This window comes from Aquarana catesbeiana, linkage group LG13, assembly GCF_042186555.1.
Source record: "Aquarana catesbeiana isolate 2022-GZ linkage group LG13, ASM4218655v1, whole genome shotgun sequence".
NCBI lineage: Eukaryota > Metazoa > Chordata > Amphibia > Anura > Ranidae > Aquarana > Aquarana catesbeiana.
The window spans coordinates 207082555-207108676 of NC_133336.1; the positions used below are offsets into that span (position 1 = coordinate 207082555).

General features: G+C 45.8%; 1 protein-coding gene across 1 annotated transcript in view; it reads right to left on the reverse strand.

Moving 5' to 3' along the window:
• Positions 1-26122, reverse strand: part of LOC141116658 (NACHT, LRR and PYD domains-containing protein 3-like) — a 502014-nt gene that overhangs the window by 385721 nt on the left and 90171 nt on the right. The window contains exon 4 of the mRNA XM_073609051.1: positions 4526-4697. Coding sequence (XP_073465152.1) covers positions 4526-4697 — 172 coding nt within the window. The remainder of the gene's footprint in view (positions 1-4525; positions 4698-26122) is intronic.

The window sequence follows — 26122 nt, forward strand, 5'->3', positions numbered from 1 at the left end:
AAGGATGTTTTTTTACTGCAAAGCGTGGTATCATCTGCAAAGACAGAAATGGTACTTTTATTCCCAGACCCTATATCATTTAAAGATATTAAAAAGTAAGGGTCCCAAGCTGATCCTTAGACGGTGGAAGGCGGTTGAACATCCAAAGTTGAAGGAATGGATTGCTCAGATGGGAGACACCATACGGTTAGAGAAATACATCTTCCAACATAGGGGATGCCTGGGACAGTTCGACAAACTTTGGACACCCTGGCTGGATACCCCGGGCCTCTCCACTGTAGATCTCATACTGGATAGACTGTTGAATTAAACCAGGGATCTCAAACTGGTGGCCCTCCAGCTGTTGCGGAACTACAAGTCCCATCACACCTCTGCCTTTGGGAGTCATGCTTGTAACTGCCAGCCTTGCAATGCCTCATGAGACTTGTAGTTTTGCAACAGCTGGAGGGCCGCCAGTTTGAGACCCCTGAATTAAACAGTATTGTCGGATGGATGGGGTGCCCTTGGAGGGGGTGAACACCCCTGCTTAGTAGAGTCCAGGATATTAAGATGTTTTGCATATCATTGGTATCAGGGGAGGAAATGTCTGAATTACACAATGTGAGGTGGAATTTGTTGTTGAGTTCACCGAGCTAATACAATCTTTGAAATTGGAATGTATGAAAGACACTGATGTTTAATTGTGAGCTGTAAAGTTTTTCTTTGATTTGTTTTCTGATAAACTTCTTTGAGAAAAAAAAGTAAGGGTCCCAACACTGAACCTTGGGGTACACCACTGATAACCTTAGACCATTTAGAGTAAGAGTCATTAACCACTACTCTCTGAATTCTGTATTTTATCCAGTTTTCTATCCGTTTACAAACTGATCTTTCCAAACTGATCTTTTCCAAGCCTATAGACTTTACCTTAGACATTAGCTATGTGTGGAAATTAGGGATGAGCTTTGTGTTCGAGTCAAACCCATGTTCGACTCGAACATCGTGTGTTTGGTCGTTCGCCGAATTACGAACGATATGGGCTGTTCGCGCCAAATTCGAGTGGCGCGTCACGACCCATAATTCACTGTGGCATCGCAGTGCATTGCTGGCTGATGACTGGCCCGCATGCTTGGCCAATCACAGCGCTGTGTGTACAGAGAGCCGTAATTGGCCAAAGCCAAGGAGGCTTTGGCCAATTATGGCTCAGGGGGTTTAGTACATGCCCCACACTATATAAGGCCCACTGCACGTCGGCCATGTGTAGTGTGTTCCGGCGTTGAGACAGAGATAGAGAGAGAGAGACAGTGTCACTTGATTTAAGTTAGATATCGTAGGCAGTCTGGGAGTCATGTTCCCCCTGCTGCAGCATACTGCCAGGTTTGCTCCAGTGATGAGGAGGGAGGGGATGATGGGGTCACTGACTCCACATGGGTGCCTGATAGGAGAGAGGAGGAGGAGGAGGAGGCGGCACATCACCAACGAGGCAGGATGCCCTCCAGGGGCCAGCCTAAGGGCAGCACACTGACTGCATCACACCGCAGAGCTCCACATGTGCAGGGCGCTGCTGTCTCTGTGCGTTATTCCAAAAGTTCTTTGGTGTGGGCCTTTTTTGAGATGAGTGCATCAGATCGCACTGCTGCTATTTGCAACATATGTCTCAAGCGTATCTCGCATGGCCAAAACATCTCCCACTTGGGCACCACATGCTTGACCAGACATATGTTGACCTGCCATGCAGTTCATTGGCAAGTGTATCTAAAAGACCCACACCAAAGAACAAGGAGGACCTCTCCTTGCTCCTCATCAGCTGTGATCTCCAACCCCACTAAACCTTCAGTCCTCTCTGAGACCTGCACTGAGAGGAATGAAGGTGTAGAATTAGGTGTGTCACAGCCAAGTACTTGCGGGCAACCTGCTATCAGTACACCGACGTCAGATTATACCAGGCAAATTTTCCTGCCCCAGCTGCTGCACCGCAGAAAAGTTCGCTCCCAGCCATCCACATGCCCAGCGGTTGAATGCTAGCTTGGCAAAATTGCTAGCACTTCAACTGCTACCTTTTCAGTTGGTAGACTCTGCCCCCTTCTGTGAGTTTGTGGAATGTGAATACAAGGTTGCTTATGAATGGCTGAGCACCCCTTAGCACTCATTCTGACTCAATTTTGTCCAATGTGTGAAACATGGTGTCCATATCTCACAGACAGATTGAACTGCTGTTTATTGTATGTACCTTGTTTATATAGTGCTTCCAGCGGGTGCATCTGTTAGTGTATGAAATGGTTTGATTGGACCAGCTTGGCCCATATCAACTAGTTAAGGTGAAAGAAAATCTAGAGATCAGCTTTAAAAAGGTTAAAGCGGAGTTCCACCCAAAAGTGGAACTTCCACTCATTGTACTCCTCCCCCCTCCGGTGTCACATTTGGCACCTTTCGGGGGGAGGGGGGACAGCATACCTATCTTTCACAGGTATGGTTTCTCCACTTCCAAGACCCTTAGCGTGGATATTGATGTCACGGCTGGGGCTCCCTCCTCCTCCCACAGCGACCGGGCCAGTAGGAGAAAGGAGTGGAGCCTCGAGCATGCGCAGTAGAGTTCCCAGCGTTAAGCCAAAAAACTACACTGCCAGGTTCCCTAACTCGCAATGGAGGCGGATTTAACCCGACAGCTGATGGAAACATCAGCTGCGGTGCCGACATTGCTGGACTCCAGGACAGGCAAGTGTCCAATTATTAAAAGTCAGCAGCTGCAGCATGTGCGTAGTATGTGTGTAGTATGTGTGCAGTATGTGTGTAGTATGTGTGCAGTATGTGTACAGTATGTGTGCAGCTGCAGTATGTGTGCAGTATGTGTGTTGTATGTGTGCAGTATGTGTGCAGCTGCAGTATGTGTGTTGTATGTGTGCAGTATGTGTGCAGTATGTAGTATGTGTGCAGTATGTGTGTAGTATGTAGTATGTGTGCAGTATGTGTGTAGTATGTGTGTAGTATGTGTGCAGCTGCAGTATGTGTGTTGTATGTGTGCAGTATGTGTGCAGTATGTAGTATGTGTGCAGTATGTGTGTAGTATGTGTGCAGTATGTGAAGCTGCTGGCTTTTAATTTTTGCAGCCAAAAAAATCAAGCCAAGCAGGCTTGTAAAGAGGCACAGAAAAAAGACACAGTTCCAATAATGTAATAAAACTTTTATTGTAACAATGTTGTCATGATTTTTTAATATTGGTGAAGGTTTTACTGCTTATTGTGGCTAATAGCCATACATTATTGGAATTGTGTCTTTTTTCTATGAATAAACTTTGTATCTATGCCGCTGTGAGTTCCATATTGAAGCCCCTTTACAAGCCTGCTTGACTTGTTTTCTTTTCTTTGCATATTCTATTTGGCTTTGGGAACACCAACCTACTAAGTTGAGTCGGTAAAATAAATCCCATCTAAACTTTCAGTGTTGATATTTTCCTTATTTTATCATGTAATTTTAAAGGTTAAAGTGGAGTTCCACCCAAAAGTGGAACTTCCGCTCATCGGATTCCTCCCCCCGTCCGGTGTCACAGTTGGCACCTTTCAGGGGGGAGGGGGTGCAGATAATTTGCACCCACTTCTGGCATAGATATCCGCAGAATCTGCGGGTATTTATGCCACTTCCCGTTCCCCCCCCGCTGTCTGCTGGGAAACACATGGGTCCCAGAGACAGCAGGGGCCATCCGTATTGCACTGTGTGACTCACGCATGCGCAGTAGGGAACCGGGAAGTGAAGCCGCAAGGCTTCACTTACTGATTCCCTTACCGAAGATGGAGGCGGTTCGGCCTCGGGTGCCGACATCGCGGGCACCCTGGACAGGTAAGTGTCCATGTTTTAAAAGTCAGCAGCTGCAGTATTTGTAGCTGCTAACTTTTAAAAAAAAATTGCGGCGGAGTCTATGCTGTCATGGGCTCCACTACATATTAAAAAGCATTGCAGCTTTGTAAAACATTTATTAAAATTATTGTCCTTCCTGTAGGCCATATGGATCCCTCCAGAAACCGAGCTGAATACCTTCTAGTTAGTAAACCCCACGTTCTGGCTTGTTGCTGGGATGCAAAAAACTGTTGGATTTGCTCCTGTAATCCTATTATTCTAATAATTTTCACATCCTAATATAGCAGGATGTGGGGGTCACTAACTGGGAGTTTTCAGTGAAACCTCTGGGGGGACCCCAATGGCTTATAGACATGACAATAAAGCTCATGAACATTTTATAAAGGTGCACAGTTTTATAATAACTACTGGGATCCCATGACTGCATAGACTAGGGGGGGGGTAATGTGGTCACATGGTTTACAGTCCACAAAAATGACATTAGTAGAAATGACATTCCAAACTGATAAGGAGGATTTGTATGGTAATATATACAAGAGCAAATCTACCAAAGAGAAAGAGAGATCAATAATAGTGGAGAGGAGTGCTATAAATATGTACTGTGTTTATCACTGATAATGGAGTTACATTTGGGATAATTAGTATCAATCATTATTTTATCACATTGTTGTCTGTAAACACAAAGTCCTGTTACCTGTCTGTGTGATCTCATCCAGAATGGCCAATAAATTAGGATGAGGATGATCTTTCTGAAGTGCATAGAGACATTTCCAGAGTCCAATCACAGCTTCTCTTCCCCGATCCCGAATATCTTGTAACAAGGTGTGAGAGAAGGAAGATGGGTCTTTTTCCATTGATCGGTATTTCTGGAAAATATAACGTATTATTGTTTCATATCTGCAGGTAAAATATAACTTTAATTTTTTTAGTTAGTTAAATACATAAAAATCATTCTGGGTGCTTTGAACACTCGATTCAGAGAAGAAAACATTGTCACCAGGAGGTTATACTGAGTGCTGCTGACACATGCCTGAACTCTACCTGACTTGTGTGCTTTTGCTTTTAGTAATAGGACACTACCAGAGCTGCAGGCAAGAGTAAAGACAACAGATCTGATTTGTACTATTAACCATGGCTTCAATCTTTACAACTTTGGCATCCAGTGCAGACACTCCCACTGTCAGCCTGATCTAAAATATCAGTTGGTGTGCAGGGGATGAGAGGAATTTAAAATAAAAGAGATTTGTGGAATTTCACAAAAGACATTTAAAAAAAATGACTGATTGTTTTTCAATAAGTGGTCTAATGAGAACATTTACGGTTTATCTGTTTAGTTCTCTTCTTGAAGAATATTACTCTGAAGTACAGACTATAAAGCACATCAGGGCCGATCCTAGGGTCACAGGCGCCTGGGTGCAGAAATATTTGTGGTGCCCCCACATGGGCGTGGTCATTTTAGTAACTCCTCCCCTTTACAAATATTTCTATGGCAATGACTCAACCACAGAGATGCTCCACCACAAAGTCTTCATTACCCTGGGATCCTTACAGATACAATAAACAAAATACAGGAAGAGAAGCAAGAGTACTTTATTGGGACCTGGGGGGGGGCTTTCTGATGGAGACAGAGAGCACTTCTGTTAGAGAGTCTGTTAGAAAGAGCCCCCAGAGGATGGGTGGCATGGCCTGACGCTGCATGGAGTAGGACGTGTGTGCCCTGAGCTCCGTCCATTACTCCTTTAAAACTTCACCCTGCAATCCACAAAATCCAGCATCCACCTGGAAAACCTGCCTGAGGACTCTCCACACACCCTGACTAACCTCTAAAGGCCTTCAGCCACACGGCGGCCCGAACGGAGCAGCGATCTCCCATGCAGCGGCCGCTGCATTCAGGAAAATCCCTGGCTCCGGCCTACTCCCGGAGCCTGCGGCCATTTTGGTACACCCAAAACTCCACAAAGGCACAGCAAATCTGCTGCCATCCGGGTCCCATTCCACTTTTGTGAGCCTTAATCACACTCGCACTACCTTCTGGACCCCCCTGCTATACTCCTGGAGGGGCCTTTCCTAGTTCTGGCTGACTAATTTGATTTGGGCCTACGGATTGCTCCACACCGAGGACGCCCGCTGCCACCTTGGGGCCTGCTGTCAGATAGGAGCCTCCGGCCTGTTGTACTTGCGTTCTGGGCAGCAAACGGACGTTTTGCCCGGGTCGGCGGCCTGCCAACCTGCCGGAGACCTCAAGAAGACAGAGGTGGTCGATTGCCTGAGAATCCGGTCCCTCTGCCTCGATCCCCCGTGGCCTGTCGCCATCCTGCGACCTGTCGGCCTGACCTCTCCAGCACCAGGGACACAGTGAGTAGCAGCTTTCCCCTTTACCCACGCACCGCACAAAGACTCTAACCTTCTGCAGCATCTGGGCTCCAAAGTCTGTGCCTAAGGAGGGAACACTGTGTCCTGAGGGGTGCGGAACTAACCTGGCCGGCTCTCATCTGTAGGAAAGTCTGTGGCTCCAACCTAGTTCTGGAAGTAGGCGGCCATCTTGCTACTCCACATACACCCTCCTCCACTCCTCTCCACATTACTTTATTGGCAGCACGGCTCTCTCCTCTCATAGAATTTGTGCATTGAGTGGCCCATTACCACCTCCCACAGTACCTGCAGGAGTCCCCTGGGTAACTGGATACCATATTTGGGACTATAATTATGACCATTTTGTGCATGTAATCTGATGTGAGTGTGAGGGGCCCTGTCCAGCCACCGGCCTTACAGCTCCAGCTATGCCCGCCAAGACACCTAAAACTCATTCCACATTAGGCAAAAGATCCGGGAAGGGTTTGAAACTCATACGGCTGCCTCTGGCTCTATCCAGCAATATTTAGCTGGCGCACGCAGTGGACAAGCCAGAACTTCAAGACCGAGTATCTCTCCCTCCTCCCACACTGCCTCAGTGAGGGAAAGTTCCCCTGCCTCATCTTACTGCTCAGACCTCATGGAGGATCCCGGATCCCCCGCTGGCTCAGAAATGACAGTTGATGAGTGGTCTTAAAAAAGAACTTGCTGGTATGTTTCACAGCTTGGAGAAATCTATTAAGAAATTACCGCTGTGAGAACTGACATGTCCCACCTCTTGCTTAGGGTAGAGGAAACGGAACAGGGTCAGGACTCCCAAGCATCAGCCATAAAAGAATTACAGGAGACTGTTACCCAGCTCGCATTTGCTCATCGTGCCTCTCTCTACAAACTCGAGGACCTCGAGAACCATAACTGTAGAAATAACCTACGTATCAGAGGCCTACCAGAAGCAACCAGAGACAAATGACCTAGAGCCATCGATCTGAGGAATTCTCAATACAATCCTGGAAAATCCTGTCACTGACCCACTGCGATTTGACGTGTACATCACACCCTGCACCCTCGTAATGCAAATTCAGACCAACCCAGAGATGTCATTTGTCGTTTGCACTACTTCGAAGATAAAAACGCCATCATGACAAAACTGCGGAACACTCCTAACATTGACTTTGACGGAGCAGTCCTTAATATATTCCCTGATCTGTCCAAGGAAACTCTGGATCATCGCAGAGCCCTAAAATCGCTCCTTGAACATCTGGGAACAGACAGGATTACTTACAGATGGGGTTTTCCAGCTTGCTTGATTGCCACCAAAGCTGGTCGCTCTTATACTCTTCGCTTTTCAGAGGAACTCTCTACTTTCCTTCAGTATCTCAATCTTCCACCTGTGGACCTCCCGGGCTGGCAAAACCCCATTCCGAAATTCTCAAACCCCTTGGACCCCCCTTGGAGGAAAACTCTGTCAAAGAAAAGGCGCACATCAATCCCGGGAGAAGATATGCCTTTCTCTACCCATCTCTGTTTCTCTTCTTTTTTTTTTTTTTTAAGTGTTTACAGATACCCAAATTTTCAATTTTCATTATGCTTGGGTCAGACTCTTTGAACTCTATTTTCAGCCTCATTGGCTTAGAGGATGTAGACCTGACATTCATTTTTTTTGTTTTTCTTTTGGGTATCCCATTGTTTAAATTCAGTTTTTCTGGATCTGAAAGGTTCAATTGCATTCTTTATTGCAGGGTTCGTTAGGTTTACCTTGATGTTGTAATTAATATTGCTTTGGTTTTCATAACCTTCCCTTTTCCTGTTTGTTTTGTTATTTTTTTTTTTTTATCTCTAATATTCAATTTTTTTTTTTTATGGCTGGAGCTCATTACAGGTAATTTTATATAGGTCCTTTATTTAACAGGCCGAGTGCTGGCGGGGCACACTGCTCTCTCGTTCTTTTTCTTTGGTGCATACCCCGCCCCCCTCCCCTTTTCCCTTTTGGGGTTGGTGAGACCGGGCGGCCCATAAGGTCTCTCATCCAGACTCTCACTGGAGTTATGGATGGCCGCCTGTTCTTTCTCTCCCCACAGGGACCACTGCAAATTTCTGCGTGTCTTACTGGTTACTCCCACAATTGTGTTATTGCATTTACATGCTTTCTCTTTGTGTTCTCCCTTCTCCTTTCTTCTACCTTTTCTGACTATTTCTCCCCAACCTCCTCCTCCCCCCTCCACGTTGGCATGCGTGGAAGTATAGGCTAGGATGTCCCACTCTGTTGTACCAATGGCGACTCTGACAATTACATATTATAATGTTCGGGGTCTTAACGCTGCTGCTAAATGACACCAAGTAATACGTGAGCTAAAGCACACTGCTTGCTCTGTTGCCTTCCTTCAAGAAACGCATTTAACCCACACTACACCGGTCAGATTGACCTCACCTACTTTCCGCAGTGGTATTACAGCCTCTCTGACACCAACAAGGCTAAGGGTGTTGGCATTGGTTTCAGTAGTGGGATATCTTTTCGCCTAACAGATATGATAGCAGATGATTTTGGTCGTTTTCTTTTCCTTAAGGGCTTTATAGGCAACACCCAATGCACATTTGCAAATCTATACTGCCCGAATCAGAATCAACCAACCTTTTTCTCACAAGTCCTCACTAAACTATCACAATTTGCCAAAGGTATTATTGTCCTTGCTGGTGACATAAACATGCCCCTTGACCCTACAATGGATACGTCCCAGGGCCGATCAAACATATAGTTTAACCACTTGCTTACTGGGCACTTAAACCCCCCTCCTGTCCAGACCAATTTTCAGCTTTTAGTGCTGTTGCACTTTAAATGACAATTGCACGGTCATACAACACTGTACCCAAATGAAATTTTTATCATTTTTTCCCCACAAATAGAGCATTCTTTTGATGGTATTTGATCCCCTCTGCATTTTTTATTTTTTGTTAAAAAAATTGAAAAAGACAGAATTTAAAAAAAAAATTATATTTTTTTATATTTTGTTATAAATTTTTGCAAACAGGTAATTTTTCTCCTTCGTTGATGTACGCTGATGAGGCAGCACTGATGGGCACCGATAGGTGGCAGTGATGGGCACTGATGGGTGGCGGTGATAGGCACTGATGGGTGGCAGTGTTGGGCACTGATTGGGCACTTATTGATGGCAGCACTGCTAGGTGGCACTTGTGGGCATTGTTGGTGGCACTTGTGGGCATTGTTGGTGGCACTTGTGGGCACTGACAAATGGCGCTTGGAGGCACAGATGAGGCATCTGTGCCTCCTTCCTCTTCGGGACCGATGTCCCTTTCACATAAGCCGGTGATCGGCTTTTTTTTCCTCCTCACGCTCTCAGCGTGAGGAGAAAACGAAACCGATCACCGAGTTTTGTTTACATCATGTGATCAGCTGTCATTGGCTGACAGCTGATCACATGGTAAGGGGCCTGGACCGGCCCCTTACTCGGATATGTGATCATCCGAGTCTCCGTGACTCGGTGATCACAGCGCGCACACCTCGCGCCCTGCAGGGTGCGCGCGGTGCGCGTGCACAGGGGAGGACGTCCTATGACGGCCTCCCGGAGATTGAGGCCCGCGCTGTAGCAGTCATTCGGCTATGGCCCAGACCTCAAGTGGTTAAACGATTAGCTTTTGTCAAAAAAGACTCATAGATCATCAATTAATAGATGTCTGGCGCCTGCTCCACCCCAAGGACAAAGACTACTCACACTTCTCTGCGACACACCAGTCTTACTCTAGAATAGATAATATATTTCTGGACCACTTCCATCTCCCTCTCCTCAAATCTACACATATAGGAACCGCAACCTTATCTGACCATGCACCTGTGACAATGCTCATGACCATGCCCACCTTAACCCATAGCACCAATAACTGGAAACTTAATGATTCCCTTCTCTCTAATCAAACTGAAGTCTCCATGTTGGCCTCTCACTTGACACATTACTTTAAGAGAACTTACCCTCTGTAACTTCCCCATCTATTGTATGGGAAGCTCACAAGGCCACTATACGGGGACGATTCATTGAGCTCGGTGCAAGTAAAAAAGGGAGCATGGTCACCAAATTGCACAGGTACTGCAATAACTGACCTCGATAAACAACATAAACTTTCACTCCACAGCGCTCATCTCAAAGCCCTCACACTTAAACGTGAAGAACTCAAAAACCTTCTAGACTTAGACACTAAAAAGAAACTTCATCGCATATCACAGAAATTCTATGAATGGGGCAATAAACCAAGCAAATTACTTGCTAGATCCCTTAAGGCTACACAAACGAAGTCATTTATTCCTAAAATTAAACTTCCAACTTGGGAGCTTGTTCATGCAACTCCACATATTGCCAAAGCCTTTAGGGAATTCTATGCAGATTTATATAATGTTACAAATGGTTTATCTCCTTTGTCCCCATCAGAGAGGCGCTCTCGCATGCTCTCCTATTTGAGGGCGGCAAACCTCCCTAAACTGTCTAGGTCAGCCCTTAGGGAGATGGAAGCAGATTTTTCAGTTGAAGAATTCCAGACCGCTTTAAAATCCTCCCCTTCAGATAAAGCTCCCGGCCCTGACGGGTTCACTATTCTTTATTACAAAACATTCCAAGACATCTTACTTCCTCGCCTCACGGCTTACGCTAACTCAATTTCCCAATCTTCAGGTTTATGCCCAGAATCCCTTTCAGCACATATTACTGTTACATCTAAACCCGGTAAAGACTCCACTCTTTGCAGCAGTTACAGGCCAATTTCTTTAATAAATACTGACATTAAACTATTTGCCAAGGTGATGGCCAACCGCATACTCCCTCTACTGCCCAATTGGATCTCAGCAGATCAAACAGGTTTCATACCACATAGAGAGGCTAAAGATAACTCCTTACGGTCTATTTCCCTAATCCAGTATGTTCAAAGATGTGCCCAGCCCACCCTGCTTCTTTCTACTGATGCTGAAAAAGCATTCGATAGGGTGGACTGGGACTATCTTAAGATGACCTTACGTCACTTTGGATTGGGCCAAAAGATGTTTCACTGCATCTCTTCACTTTATTCTGCCCCCTCTGCGCAAAATTAACATAAACGGCTCGTTAAGTGATCCCTTCACCTTGCATAATGGCACTAGGCAGGGATGCCCTCTCTCCCCCCTCCTCTTTGCTATCACTTTAGAGCCCTTCCTAGCCACAATTAGACACAATATCAATATACGAGGCATCCAAGTAGGTGCCAGAACTCACAAATATGCCGCCTATGCCGACGACATACTCTTCTTTATCCAACAACCACGTATCTCTCTACCTATCTTAATGTCAGCATTCTCTACCTTTCAAACAATATCAAACTTTAAAATAAACCTTTCCAAATCTGAAATTTTAAACATTAACCTCCTCAGGTCAGAAGCGGCCTCTTTGAAACCCTTTTTTCCCATTCAGATGGGAACAGACTCACATGAAATACTTGGGTATATACCTCACACCTAAACTGCACTCCCTTTTTAAGTATAATTACATCCCGCTGTTAAATAACATCAGAGAGGACCTAAGAAAATGGGCTAATCTATCACACTCATGGTTGGGGACAATAAACATCATCAAAATGAACATTCTCCCTCGCATATTATTTATTTTTCAGATAATTCCACTGGGTGTACCTGTAGGGTTCTTCACTATTCTGCAAGCGATGATCTCCCGCTTTGTGTGGAAGAACAGCCACCCCAGAATATCCAGAGACATTCTTTTTCGCTCCAAGTGCTCTGGGGGTCTGGCACTCCCAAACTTTGAGTCTTATTACCATGTTGTAATACTGTCTAGATTGGCAGACTGGAAAAATGCTGTTAATTCAAAACTATGGGTACAACTAGAATACTCTGAGTGGTGTAGATCTTTCTGTTGCCCCCTGGTTACCCCGAGCTTTTAGGAATATTACCCACACTGTTTCAGCACTCACCACGTCCACATTGGATATCTGAGATGCCATACACAGGAAATTTTCCTGGAACTATGACTCTCCTCTGATGCCTCTTCTTAACCACCACTATTTCTTACCAGGTCTATTGGACCCAGGATTTAAATCCTGGTCTCCAGGAGAACCTCTTCTGTTGCATCACGTCTTAAATGCCAATGTAATTAAACCTCTTCCGGGGATCCTCTGCTCTAAACCTATCACATTTATGGATAAGTGGAGATATCATTAATTGCAACGCTTTATACGATCCTTTCCCCACCCATTACGAGGCTTACAGGATCTAAATAGCATAGAAGAAATACTCCACCCAAAAGACCCCCCTCTGCATGGTATCTCATTATTTTACAAAGCTCTTACTGATCTTTCTAATCCTACATACCCACACTTCCTGGCTAAATGGGAATTAGATTTAGATTCTCCCCTCACAGACACTCTGAAAGATAAAGTCTTGCAACTTGTACTATACCCCAGTTAAAATGCACCAAATGTTCCGACAGCTCCCCATTGTGCTGGAGGAGATGCAGGAATGAAGCCACACATGCTCATATTTGGTGGCACTGCCCAATCATTCGGCCCTTCTGGACCAATGTTCTTAATCTTAAATTACAGATTACAGACAAAAATCTCCCTCTTGATCCCTGGACCATCCTCTTTCTTGCTACTAAAGAAACAATTGGTACCTATAAAACGTTCACTCCTTCCTCATTTACTGAATACTGCCAAGGCCCTAATCCCTACTCTGTGGGGTCAACCCACAATCCCGTCTGTAAAAAATTGGTTACATAAGATCTCAGAGGTTCATCATTTGGAGGACATAACTCACAGCATTAGAGGTACTTCCCAGAGACACACTTTAACTTGGGCACCCTGGATAAAGTTCACATCCTCATCCCACTATAAGGAAATCATAACACAACCCGTATGAGCTTACCTTTTTAACCATTGTATAGGACCCTTATGACTTAATTTCAGAGATTTCTCCTCTTCTGACTGTGGTTTATCCTACCTCCACATACTTTCATACTTATTGGTAATGTTACCCTAAAGTATGATGACACGCATGCCAACCACCCCTCCCCCCTCTTGATCCCACTCTTTAACCTCTCTTCCATTCTTACCTCCATATCTTCTCCTTTTCCCTCACTTTTTCCTTCTATCTATCTATTAGGGATGAGCTTTGAGTTCGAGTCGAACTCATGTTCGACTCGAACATTGGCTGTTCGCAAGTTCGCCGAACAGCGAACAATTTGGGGTGTTCGCGGCAAATTCGAATGCCGCGGAACACCCTTTAAAAGTCTATGGGAGAAATCAAAAGTGCTAATTTTAAAGGCTAATATGCAAGTTATTGTCATAAAAAGTGTTTGGGGACCTGGGTCCTGCCCCAGGGGACATGGATCAATGCAAAAAAAAGTTTTAAAAACGGCCGTTTTTTCAGGAGCAGTGATTTTAATAATGCTTAAAGTCAAACAATAAAAGTGTAATATCCCTTTAAATTTCGTACCTGGGGGGTGTCTATAGTATGCCTGTAAAGGGGCGCATGTTTCCCGTGTTTAGAACAGTCTGACAGCAAAATGACATTTTGAAGGAAAAAACTCATTTAAAACTACCGCGGCTATTGCATTGCCGACAATACACATAGAAGTTCATTGATAAAAACGGCATGGGAATTCCCCAAAGGGGAACCCCGAACCAAAATTTAAAAAAAAAAAATGACGTGGGAGTCCCCCTAAATCCCATACCAGGCCCTTCAGGTCTGATATGGATATTAAGGGGAACCCCGGCCAAAATTTAAAAAAAAAATGACGTGGGGTTCCCCCTAAATTCCATACCAGACCCTTCAGGTCTGGTATGGGTTTTAAGGGGAACCCCGCGCCAAAAAAAAAAAAAAAGAAAAACGGCGTGGGGTCCCCCCAAAAATCCATACCAGACCCTTATCCGAGCACGCAACCTGGCAGGCCGCAGGAAAAGAGGGGGGGACGAGAGTGCGCCCCCCCCCTCCTGAACCATACCAGGCCACATGCCCTCAACATTGGGAGGGTGCTTTGGGGTAGCCCCCCAAAACACCTTGTCCCCATGTTGATGAGGACAAGGGCCTCATCCCCACAACCCTGGCCGGTGGTTGTGGGGGTCTGCGGGCAGGGGGCTTATCGGAATCTGGAAGCCCCCTTTAACAAGGGGACCCCCAGATCCCGGCCCCCCCTGTGTGAAATGGTAAGGGGGTTCTTACCCCTACCATTTCACTAAAAAACTGTCAAAAATGTTAAAAATGACAAGAGACAGTTTTTGACAATTCCTTTATTTAAATGCTTCTTCTTTCTTCTATCTTCCTTCATCTTCTGGTTCTTCTGGCTCTTCTGGTTCTTCCTCCGGCGTTCTCGTCCAGCATCTCGTCCGCGGCATCTTCTATCTTCTTCTCCTCGGGCCGCTCCGCACCCATGGCATGGGGGGGAGGCTCCCGCTCTTCTCTTCATCTTCTTCATCTTCTTCATTTTCTTCTCTGGGCCGCTCCGCAACCAATGCTGGCATGGAGGGAGGCTCCCGCTGTGTGACGGCGCTCCTCGTCTGACAGTTCTTAAATAATGGGGGGCGGGGCCACCCGGTGACCCCGCCCCCCTCTGACGCACGGGACATGACGGGACTTCCCTGTGGCATTCCCTGTGACGTCACAGGGAAGTCCCGTCAAGTCACCGTGCGTCAGAGGGGGCGGGGTCACCGGGTGGCCCCGCCCCCCCGTTATTTAAGAACTGTCAGACGAGGAGCGCCGTCACACAGCGGGAGCCTCCCTCCATGCCAGCATGGATTGCGGAGCGGCCCGGAGAAGAAAATGAAGAAGAGAAGAAGAGAAGAAAAGAAGAAGAGAAGAGCAGGAGCCTCCCCCCATGCCATGGGTGCGGAGCGGCCCGAGGAGAAGAAGATAGAAGACGCCGCGGACGAGATGCTGGACGAGAACGCCGGAGGAAGAACCAGAAGAGCCAGAAGAACCAGAAGAACCAGAAGATGAAGGAAGATAGAAGAAAGAAGAAGCATTTAAATAAAGGAATTGTCAAAAACTGTCTCTTGTCATTTTTAACATTTTTGACACTTTTTTTGTGAAATGGTAGGGGTACTTATGTACCCCCTTACCATTTCACACAGGGGGGGGCCGGGATCTGGGGGTCACCTTGTTAAAGGGGGCTTCCAGATTCCGATAAGCCCCCCGCCCGCAGACCCCCACAACCACCGGCCAGGGTTGTGGGGATGAGGCCCTTGTCCTCATCAACATGGGGACAAGGTGTTTTGGGGGGCTACCCCAAAGCACCCTCCCAATGTTGAGGGCATGTGGCCTGGTACGGTTCAGGAGGGAGGGGGGGCCGCACTCTCGTCCCCCCCTCTTTTCCTGCGGCCTGCCAGGTTGCGTGCTCGGATAAGGGTCTGGTATGGATTTTTGGGGGGACCCCACGCCGTTTTTTTTTTTTTTTTTTGGCGCGGGGTTCCCCTTAATATCCATACCAGACCTGAAGGGCCTGGTATGGAATTTAGGAGGACTCCCACGTCATTTTTTTTTTTAAATTTTGGTTCGGGGTTCCCCTTTGGGGAATTCCCATGCCGTTTTTATCAATGAACTTCTATGTGTATTGTCGGCAATGCAATAGCCGTGGTAGTTTTAAATGAGTTTTTTCCTTCAAAATATCATTTTGCTGTCAGACTGTTCTAAACACGGGAAACATGCGCCCCTTTACAGGCATACTATAGACACCCCCCAGGTACGAAATTTAAAGGGATATTACACTTTTATTGTTTGACTTTAAGCATTATTAAAATCACTGCTCCTGAAAAAACGGCCGTTTTTAAAACTTTTTTTTGCATTGATACATGTCCCCTGGGGCAGGACCCAGGTCCCCAAACACTTTTTATGACAATAACTTGCATATTAGCCTTTAAAATTAGCACTTTTGATTATTCATGTTCGTGTCCCATAGACTTTAACGGCGTTCGCGTGTTCGAACGAACATTTTTCCTGTTTGCATGTTCTGGTGCGAACCGAACAGGGGGGTGTTCGGCTCATCCCTACTATCTATCTATCTATCTATCTATCTATCTCTTTCTGTTTTCTTTTTCCAACTACTTACTCTATTTAGTTGCAATCTTATTTCTTGATTGTCTATTATGTTGACATAAGTTATAAGCCTCTGTTTAGTCTATGGCTTTATTTGTCCATTCATCCTTTTATGCACTTACAGTGCTATTTATTTAAATGTTGCATTATGCTGAGATTAGGTGCACAACGCACCTTTTGTATTTCACTCATAAGATTGTTTATAGTATGTTATTTGTTTATTTTATTTTTCTTTTGTAAAAATTCCTTAATAAACAATTATTAAACAAAAAAGAAAGAGCCCCCAGAAATACTACAGACATAATACAGGAGATGGTCAGACACTGCAGACATGGTACAGAAGCTGGTCAGAGATTGCAGACATGATACAAGAGATGGTCAGAGACTGCAGACATAATACAGGAGATAATCAGAGACTGCAGACATACAAGAGATGGTCAGAGACTGCAGACATGATACAGGAGATGATCAGAGACTTCACACATAGTACAGGAGACAATCAGAGACTGCAGACATGGTACAGGAGACGATCAGAGACTGCAGACATGGTACAGGAGACGATCAGAGACTGCAGACATGGTACAGGAGACGGTCAGAGACTGCACACGTAGTACAGGAGACGATCAGAGACTGCAGACATGGTACAGGAGACGTACAGAGACTGCAGACATGGTACGGGAGATGGTCAGAGACTGCAGACAAGATATAGGAGACGGTTAGAGACTGCAGACATGGTACAGGAGATGGTCAGAGACCGCAGACATAGTACAGGAGATGGTCAGAGACCACAGACATAGTACAGGAGATGTTCAGAGACTGCAGACATACTACAGGAGATGGTCAGAGACTGCAGACTAAGGATGAGCTCCTGGGTGTTCGCAAGCTGCACATGCAGAGCCCGCCAGGAAGTCAGCAATGCGCTGCGCTAATCGCTGGCAGTGAGACATTTCCCAATCTCTGCAGCGCACATCGGGAAATGTCTCACTGCCTGTGATTAGCGCTGTGCAGTGCCGACTTCCTGGCGGGCTCTGCATGTGCAGCTTGCGAACACGCCGGAGCTAATCCTTACTGCAGACATAGTACAGGAGATGGTCCATTAGACCCCTTTCACACTGGAGGCGTTTTTCAGGTACTTTAGTGTTAAAAATAGCGCCTGGAAAAAGCCTTATCTGCAATCCCAGTGTGAGAGCCCGAATGCTTTCACACTGGAGCAGAGCACTGGCATGACGTCCAAAAAATTCCTGCAAGTAGCTTCTGTGAGGCACTTTAGGAGCGGTGTATACACCGCTCCTAAAGTGCCCTTGCACATTGAAATCAATGGGCAGTGCCTGCAAAGCACCTCCGCAGTTGCGACTTTAAACCCTTTAGTGGGGGTTAATTGTACCTCTAAAGCAACGGTAAAGCGCCACTAAAAGTAGCGGCACATTACCGCCGATGCCCCCGCACTGTCAGTGTGAAAGGGCTCTTAGTACATCTCATTATACATCACATCTGTAGATGGACTACTGAGGTGCAGGAAGGGACAGGGCCTGTGTATCCTATGTAATCTATCATGCCATAAAACATCTCCTAGCAGGGGCAGCCCATCTAAAGGTGTGCTGGGGATGCCATTCCTACACACTGCATACTGAACACCGACACCGACACCGACTCATACTGAATACTGACTCACCTCGGTTCTCTCTGTGCAGCCTGAGATAGAGATGGGAGGGGGAAGCATTCCAACTGGAGTTGGTAGAGACAGTGCGGGATCCCAGTGTGAGGAATTCATTCCCGCACATCAGCAGCCACTGACTAGAACCCTTGTGTCAGGAAGAGGAGCGCCCCTCCCCCCCAGCACTGCCAGGCTGGACGGGCTGCCCTACGCTCACACTGGTGTTCTGGACGGACACTCACAAGGAGAGAAGGAGGGAGGGGAGAACTCTGGCTCTTCAGCGTCCCCACCTCTGCAGGCGCCTGGGTGCAAAGCACCCTGTGCACCCCGGGTAGGATCGGCCCTGAAGCACATGATTAGTTTCCTCCAGTGGTTCTTCAGATGTCTAAGTTTTACACTTTTATACTGCAGCTCTAATTCATGTTACTGCTGTTCACTTCTCTGAGACCCCCCTGTATATCAGAACTATACCTCTCCAATCTGTAGGGAGGGTGAGCTTTGTTGACTGGAGAGTTCTAGATATGACTCTGCATAGGCTATGCCTGATCTCTGCGGACATACCACTGCTTCCACACAGATTGCAGGGGTACTTGTCTGCAAAGAAAGGTTGTTGTAGAGAGACTACATCTGCAGTATAAACAAATATGAACAGTAAGGCTGTGCATACTTATTTTATTTATAGCATTTAATAGGATGGTCCACCTCTAAAGGCAAAGGCATAATGAAATACTTACCTTAGAACGAGGCATCGGCAGCTAATCCCAGTCACCCAGTCACAGCGCTGCTGCAAACCTCGGCGTGTCTTCCGGGTTTGCAGCTCCGGCGCTGTGAGTGCCCGGAGCCACAATGTCGTCACTTCTGCACATCCACATGAGACTTCTTTTTGGCAAGGTATGGCAGCGTCCGCCGGACCTTCACAGCACATGCCCTGATGCCAGCGGCTACATGCAAAGTGAAAATCTCCTAAACCGTACAGGTTTAGGAGATATTATTTTTTTAACAATTAAAGGTGCTTTATTGTTGTCTTATCGGGTAAACAAAACATACAGATTGACATAAAACAAAACAGAGATTGTTGATCATAGACAGTAGCTGGAAAACCAAAAGGGTATTTCCAGTAACATATATGTAGCGCACTACCCCTTGGGGGCTACTAAGTTTTAGTTCTTTACCTTTGCCAATCGCTCTACTTCCAATCTCCCATGCACCCACATAACACCAAATAGTCAAAGTTACACCTTAAGTTTCTTTATTTGGGATTAAATCCGCGGGATCTCCAATGAAGTATATGAGATGTCCCATGAGGCCCCGTATCGTTGCCGGGCAGTTGTTTTAATACTTTCTTGGTTCCTTTCCTTTTTTATGTAATGCAGCACTCCTTGAATCCCACAGGTGAACATCACTCTGAATAATGTCTCCTGTAATGATTTCCCACTGCAGCTTATTGCTTCTTCTTTAAGATACACTACTCTGAATAGCTCCTCCGCTTAACTCAATATGCTTCCATCGGGGTATTGGTTCTTTAAGGTCAACACCTACACCACTTTTCTTATGACCCGCATACCAACATTCTTTAGGTACTTGAACGTATTAGAAATTGTGGTCCTTGAATTTGCAATATAAGTTACTCTCTCGGCTCCCCTGGGTTTGCACTCCCTTTGCTCTCTCTCCCAATCAACAGTCCATGTTCTACTCACAGAAAGTCGATCACCCAGGCTTTTGTCTGCCACTTTGCTCCTACTTCCTCCTTTTCTTGACCGCCACCTCCCCGCATGGGAGCGTCCGGTGGTTCCTTGTCGACTACATGCTGACTCCTTATCCAGGGCCTAGGCTCTCAGCCCCGCTGGATCCTCTTCCGGCACCAGGTCTTTGGGATCTCTGAACTCCGGGGCCGCTGGGCCTAACTTGTGGACTCTGAATCCTGAACTGAATCTGCGAACCCCCCCCAGAGCATGTGACCCCCTTTTATGTGAGACCTCCCCTTGACCAAAGAAATTAACCATTGGTCAATCCTCTCACATGGGTTTCCTGCCACTCAGGTCTCAGCCCATTCTCTCTCTCCAGCAAAATCCACCGTCAAGCAGAGAAGGTTTTTCCTGAGCCCAAATGTAGGCAGCCACACCCCCTTCTATTCTGACACTTCCAACCCTGAATTACCATCCAGGCCTAGCAAAGAACACAGGCCTAGACAACTTTACCTGTCTCTATATCCTACTCTATCAAAAAAATACCATAAAGCACCTACCTAAAGGTAGAGGGCGCTACATATATAACATTCAGAATGCACTGTAACAAAAAGTGAACATATGACTTGGACATGTAAAGGAAAATTGCAGACAGAAAGGACAGTGAAAGCATGTGGCTTAGGTAGAGGTCCATGGAGCCCATACCTTGTCATATTTCCACTGACACCGTATATTTATATATGTAATTCTGTACATAGGCAAGGCGGCATCAATCAGTGCTTCCCAGGAGGAGAGGGCGAGGGGGAGCTGGTGAGATCCATTTTAGGAGAATCTTTGTTTTGGCATAGAACAGGAGGTATGAGATCAGTAGCTTTTGGTGATGAGACCGCTGTGCATCATTGTGCACCTCCAGCAGTGCTAATTCTGGGACCACCAGAACTGACAGCTGTAACCTAAGATTAATTTCACCAAACACTGCTGATCAATAAGATGATATAACCAGGCAATCCCAGAACATATGGAGAAAGGTCCCCACCCGTGTTTTACATCTAGGGCAGTTGGGGTCCTGGTCTGGGAAAATGTGGTGCAATCTCTGAGGTGTATAATAGATCCTGTGGAGGAATTTTACCTGGATGAGCTTATCCCTAGAAGAGATGACCAATCTAGGACCCTGATCCAGAAAGTACTCCCAGTCCTCCTTGTCTAAGGATGGTATGTCCCCATGCCAGACATCCCACAACCAATCCATTTTAGGGGAGCCAGTGCCCGGGAGTGCAGCGCATAAAGTCGAGAGGCTTGTCTATTTTACCAGGAGGAGATAGCAGTTCTTCAATAGGATCTGCCTGGAGGAGAGGCACGTGAGGAAATTGTGCCCTATCGGCATGTCGCAACTGTAAGTATCCAAACCGCATCCACTGGGGTAACTTAAATTTAAGAGAGAGGTCAGAAATTGAAAGTAAAGCACCGCGAGGCATAACATCACCCAAAGTGGCGATGCCACATCTATCCCACACTTGTGGGTCTGGCAGGGTGCGAAACTGTGGCAGACTGGAATTTCCCCACAGGAGATGGGCTGGAGAACATTGGTTAGGGCATATAAACCGCCACCTCCCCACCACCCACATAGCCTGTGTTGGACCTGGAACCCCTTGATAAGGCCTCGGGCCTCTGTAGATAGAGTTACATAGGTTAGCCAAGGACCCCAACCAACTTGCTTCCAGGCAGGTAGCAGCATTCGATTTGGAGCCCTCAAACCACCACTGGACCATCACCAGCATTTCAGCCCAGTGGTAGATCTGAAAATTGGGCAAGGCTAGCCCCCCAAGATGGGCCAGAAGCCACAGGGTGGAGCATGCCAGTTGAGGAGTCATTCCATGCCACAGAAAGGACCCCACACATTTCTAAAAATCTTTAAATAAGGTAACAGGGACCCATGTTGGACAATTTCTGAAGTAGTAATTAGGCAACATCACCATTTTAAAGGAGATTTATCTGCCCCAACAGATTAAGGGGAGGCTAGTCCAGGAGGAACATTTTGTGCTCAAGGTGACCATAAGGGAGAGAAGGTTCTCCTCCAGGGAGTTAGTTGGGCTTTTGGTCACTATAACACCAAGGTAATGTAATTTGTCTACCCAGCATAGAGGGGAGGGGGCGGCAGTTTTGGCAGCATTATCATCAATTGAGAACAGAACAGATTTGGACCAGTTAATTTTTATGCCTGAGAAGTTACCAAAACTATCAAAAATCCACAAAGCAGCAAACAGTGAGGGTCCAGCATAATTTAGATATATCAATGCATCATCCGCAAACAGGGACAGCCTCTCTTCCAGCTTTCCCAGCCAAAGGCCCAGGACATCCGACACCTCCCTGATCAAAATGGCCAGGGTTCCAGAGCTAGAACAAACAAACTGGGGAGAGAGAAATATATTCCCCCCTAGCCCAGGATTTAAAGGAGTCCCACAGCACAGGTGCAGAGGCAGCGTCCTGGTTATCTGTCCAGTAGTTACAAATAGAAGCAGTTAGCGGTTCCTATAGGCGCTCATCATTCGCCCAAAATCTGGATAGTTTCCAAAGTAAGGATTCAGGGGAGTGGTCAGGGCAAGGGAGAGACACAGGGGGGCATGATCAGAGATACCCTTGGGAAGCACAGACATACCCCGGACATACCACAGGGCAGCTTTAGATGCAAAAACCAGGTCTATTTTAGACAGGATCTTATACGTGGCAGAGTGGCAAGTGAATTCTCTCAAATTTGGGTGCATGTGTCTCCATATATCCATGAGGGAAAAAGGTATCAGCCCACTGCCGAAGGTCAGGAGAGTCATAAGCCTAAGTATGCAATCTATCCATAGCAGATGAAGGGACCATATTGAAATCACCCATAAGATATACCGCATCGGTATCAAACTGTATCACAAGTTGCATAATAAGCTGTAGAACCTGAACTGAGGCTGGAGGTGGAACATAGATCCCCACTGGCACCACAGTCTTGTCATATATATGGGCATGCAGAATTACATATCTACCAGCCGGGTCCGTGTTGACTTCAATAAGCCTAAATGGCAACGTTTTTCTAACCAGGATGCTGACCCCGTGAGCATAGGTGGAGTATGTGGCATGGTAGTGGAGGCCCACCCATCATTTTTTAAGGCAGATCGTTTTTGATCCCTGGAGAAGTATCTCCTGGAGGATACAAATACGTAGGTTATGCTTTTGGAGGAACTGGAACGCCAGGGACCATTTAACAGCGGAGTTCAGGCCCTGGATAGTCCAGGAAATCACAGTGAATTGAGACATCGGAAGTGTGGAAAGATAAAACAAGGTGAAACACCAGCTCATAAGGGCAGAAGCCCAGTCACTGAATTATAAGAGGCAAATATATAGCACACATTGCACAGCATTATATACCCAAAGCCAAGAGGCATTCTAATGTCAGTTCCATATACATAAAAACAGAACGAAGCACCTTTAAAAACAGAAAACAAAAAACCCCCAGAACAAAAACATCCCAACCCTCCCCCTCTCTGCATCCCCCACCCCAACCAAGGAATGCTTGTACCCTTAAACATATTACACCCAATGAGAGGAGGCATGGACCAGTGGACGTAGTCTCACAGTTGAGTTAGTGTGCCAACTCGGAGGAAATGGCAACTCCACTGTAGAAGGTTTGTAGCAATAAGAAAATAAAATGAAGGGCTTCTTCTGCATTTATAGGGAGAAGAAAAGAGAAAAGAGCAAAACAAAATAGAAAAAATGAAACCGTTGATGGGAAAGTTTCATCCAGGAGAACAAGATACCTTCTGAGGAAATAGGAAGTATGGACGTGCAGCCAGAATAAGTGTCCCAATTGTAAACAAAGTGTCAGAAACCACGAATCAGACCAAGACAGAAGTACAGTTAAATCACACTTGTATAATAATAATAGTAAATAGAACAAACGTAGACAAAGTTCGTTAACTGGAAAGGATAGTCAGACAAGCCAGGAAGTCAGGATCTGGAACCAGAAGGTATGTCAGCCAAGCGAGTCTTTAAGAGGCACACGGGAGAGAGTCTCTGTGATGTTGACCAGGCGAAGGCAGAGAATATCTGGGCTGATGGCTTAAGTAAGCAGGACTGACGAGCAGGATATAATCAACAGGTGAGTCACTGTGGAAGGCCTCACTTTACCTCCTGACTGCTCGTTGGTAGTCATAGATGTTGAAACCTTATATTCATCAATCCCACATGAACTGGGTATGGAGATTATTGCAAAATTCCTGAATGAAAGAGGACCCAATTTTGCAGGCCTTAATAGCTTTGTACTACAGCTACTCTCCCACATCCTTACAAAGAATGTCTTTTCCTTTGACGGATCCCACTTTCTCCAGGTACAGGGGGTTGCTATGGCTTATGTTGTGTGCCCTCATATGCGAACCTGTATCTTGGGGGGTGGGAGCGAGACCTATTTGCTGGTGATGGGCACTCAGACCTTTTTTCGCTGTGTGCTGCGGTGCTTCCGCTACATAGATGACATTTTGTTACTGTGGGCGGGACCACCAACAGCACTTAATGAATTTATGGCCATTCTAAGTCACAATGACTATAATTTGAAATTCAATATGCAATCTAGTCTTACCACTATTGCATATTTTGGTATCACTATTAACATCACTATGGATGGCCTGATCAGTAAATTATATAGAAAACCCACTGCGGGTAACACAATTTTACACGCGCTAAGTGCACACCACCAGCCCCTCATTCAAGGTATTCCCTTTGGCCAATATTTGCACCTTAAATGCAACTGCTCGAGTGATCTTGATTTAAAACAGGAGGCAGACAGTCTATACGAACGGCTCTTGGCCAGAGGATACAGCAAAACCAGCCTTAAAAAAAGCTTTCAAAAAGGCTGTAGCTAAACCTAGGAATACCATTCTCTTTCAAAACCCAAACAAACAGATTCCAATGTACCAAGGTTCATTACCACTTACTCTGACCAACATCATATAATACGGTCGGTAATTCAAAGACACTGGCACATTCTGCTGGCAGATCCTATTCTAGTCAAATATATAGGACCCGAACCTGAAATCACCTATCAACGAGCAGGACCTGTCAAAGATTGGTTGGTACGTAGCCATTATTGCAAAACCAATAATGTAACCCAAGATCCACCTGGTTTATTTCAATGCGGGTTATGTGATTTCTGTGACTTAATATTGGTGGGACCCTCTGTTCCCCACCCTAATGGCCGTACCCATGTTTTACGACACCACATCACTTACCAAAACTAAAGAAGAGATTTATATTATTTTCTGCCAATGTGGAGTTTTCTACGTTGGCAAAACCATCAGGCCATTTTGGAGGAGGATCAAAGACCACATTTACTATGCTACTAGTGGTCTTCTTAACACCACTATGGGCTATCATATAGCCTTTAAACATAAATACAACCCCATGGTGTTTAAATTCGCTGCTCTGGATGTCATTCATGAAGACCACCGAGGAGGCAATTTTGATAAGAGTGTACTCCGAGAAACTCAATGGATACATAGATTATGGGCCACTATGCATCCAGGTTTGAATGACACAATACGTTTTAGACCTTTTCTGTAATATTACATCACTAATATGTAATTTCTACAGATTGCATATGTCCGTGACATGCCTTTCCCCTCCTTTTTGTTTCCCTTGTTTCCCCATTGACATTTTTCACCCGACAATTTTTTTGTCTATATTTTGTCATTCTCCTATCTACATTTATGTCACTTACAGTATATACATAGTCAACAAATAAAGGACCCTACAAATGGGCTATTGGGGTACCAGATGATATATAGTTGGTATGGATACTTTTTTATTTATCTGTACTCTTAGCTATTTTGTAAACAATGGTAATATATTTTGTAATTGATTTGTATCTGTAAATGTTCATATGTATATCTGTTTTGTTTTTATTTGGCCTGTGTTGCCCACTCAGGGGACCTAAGGGTGACACGATGTGGTACCATTCCATATTAGGTGGCGATATTCAATTCATGAATTTTATGTTTCCCTGTATTTTTCTATAGAGGCATTCACAGCAGTGATATGCTCTATTTTTTCCCACAGTTATTGCAAGTCCGCTCTGGTTAGCTCCTTTGCTTCATGGGGACGCTCATGAATGCGGACCTTTTGGAGTTCTATTTACCATTTTGCCTACAAACCCCATAATTCACTCACTCACATTCACTCGTTTTCGTTTATCCTGCACATGCGCACAATGAGCTAAGATCTGCTCACTGCACCGCCTACGGCGTTTACAGTATCTTTTTTCTGTTTGTGTGCAGTGGCCGGTCTGCACATGCGCACAACAAGCGGAGTCCCGCTCGCTGCCTACAATACCCACAACGCCTGTCTCTTAGTACGCCTGACACGATTACATCACATGACGCTGTCTCTGCGATTTGCTGAGACACTGCCGGTTAATATAAATAACCCTCATTTCTACACGGGCTTTGTGTGCAGCACCCGGCTGTCTCCCAGGGGCACGTCTGCTTACCTTATCCT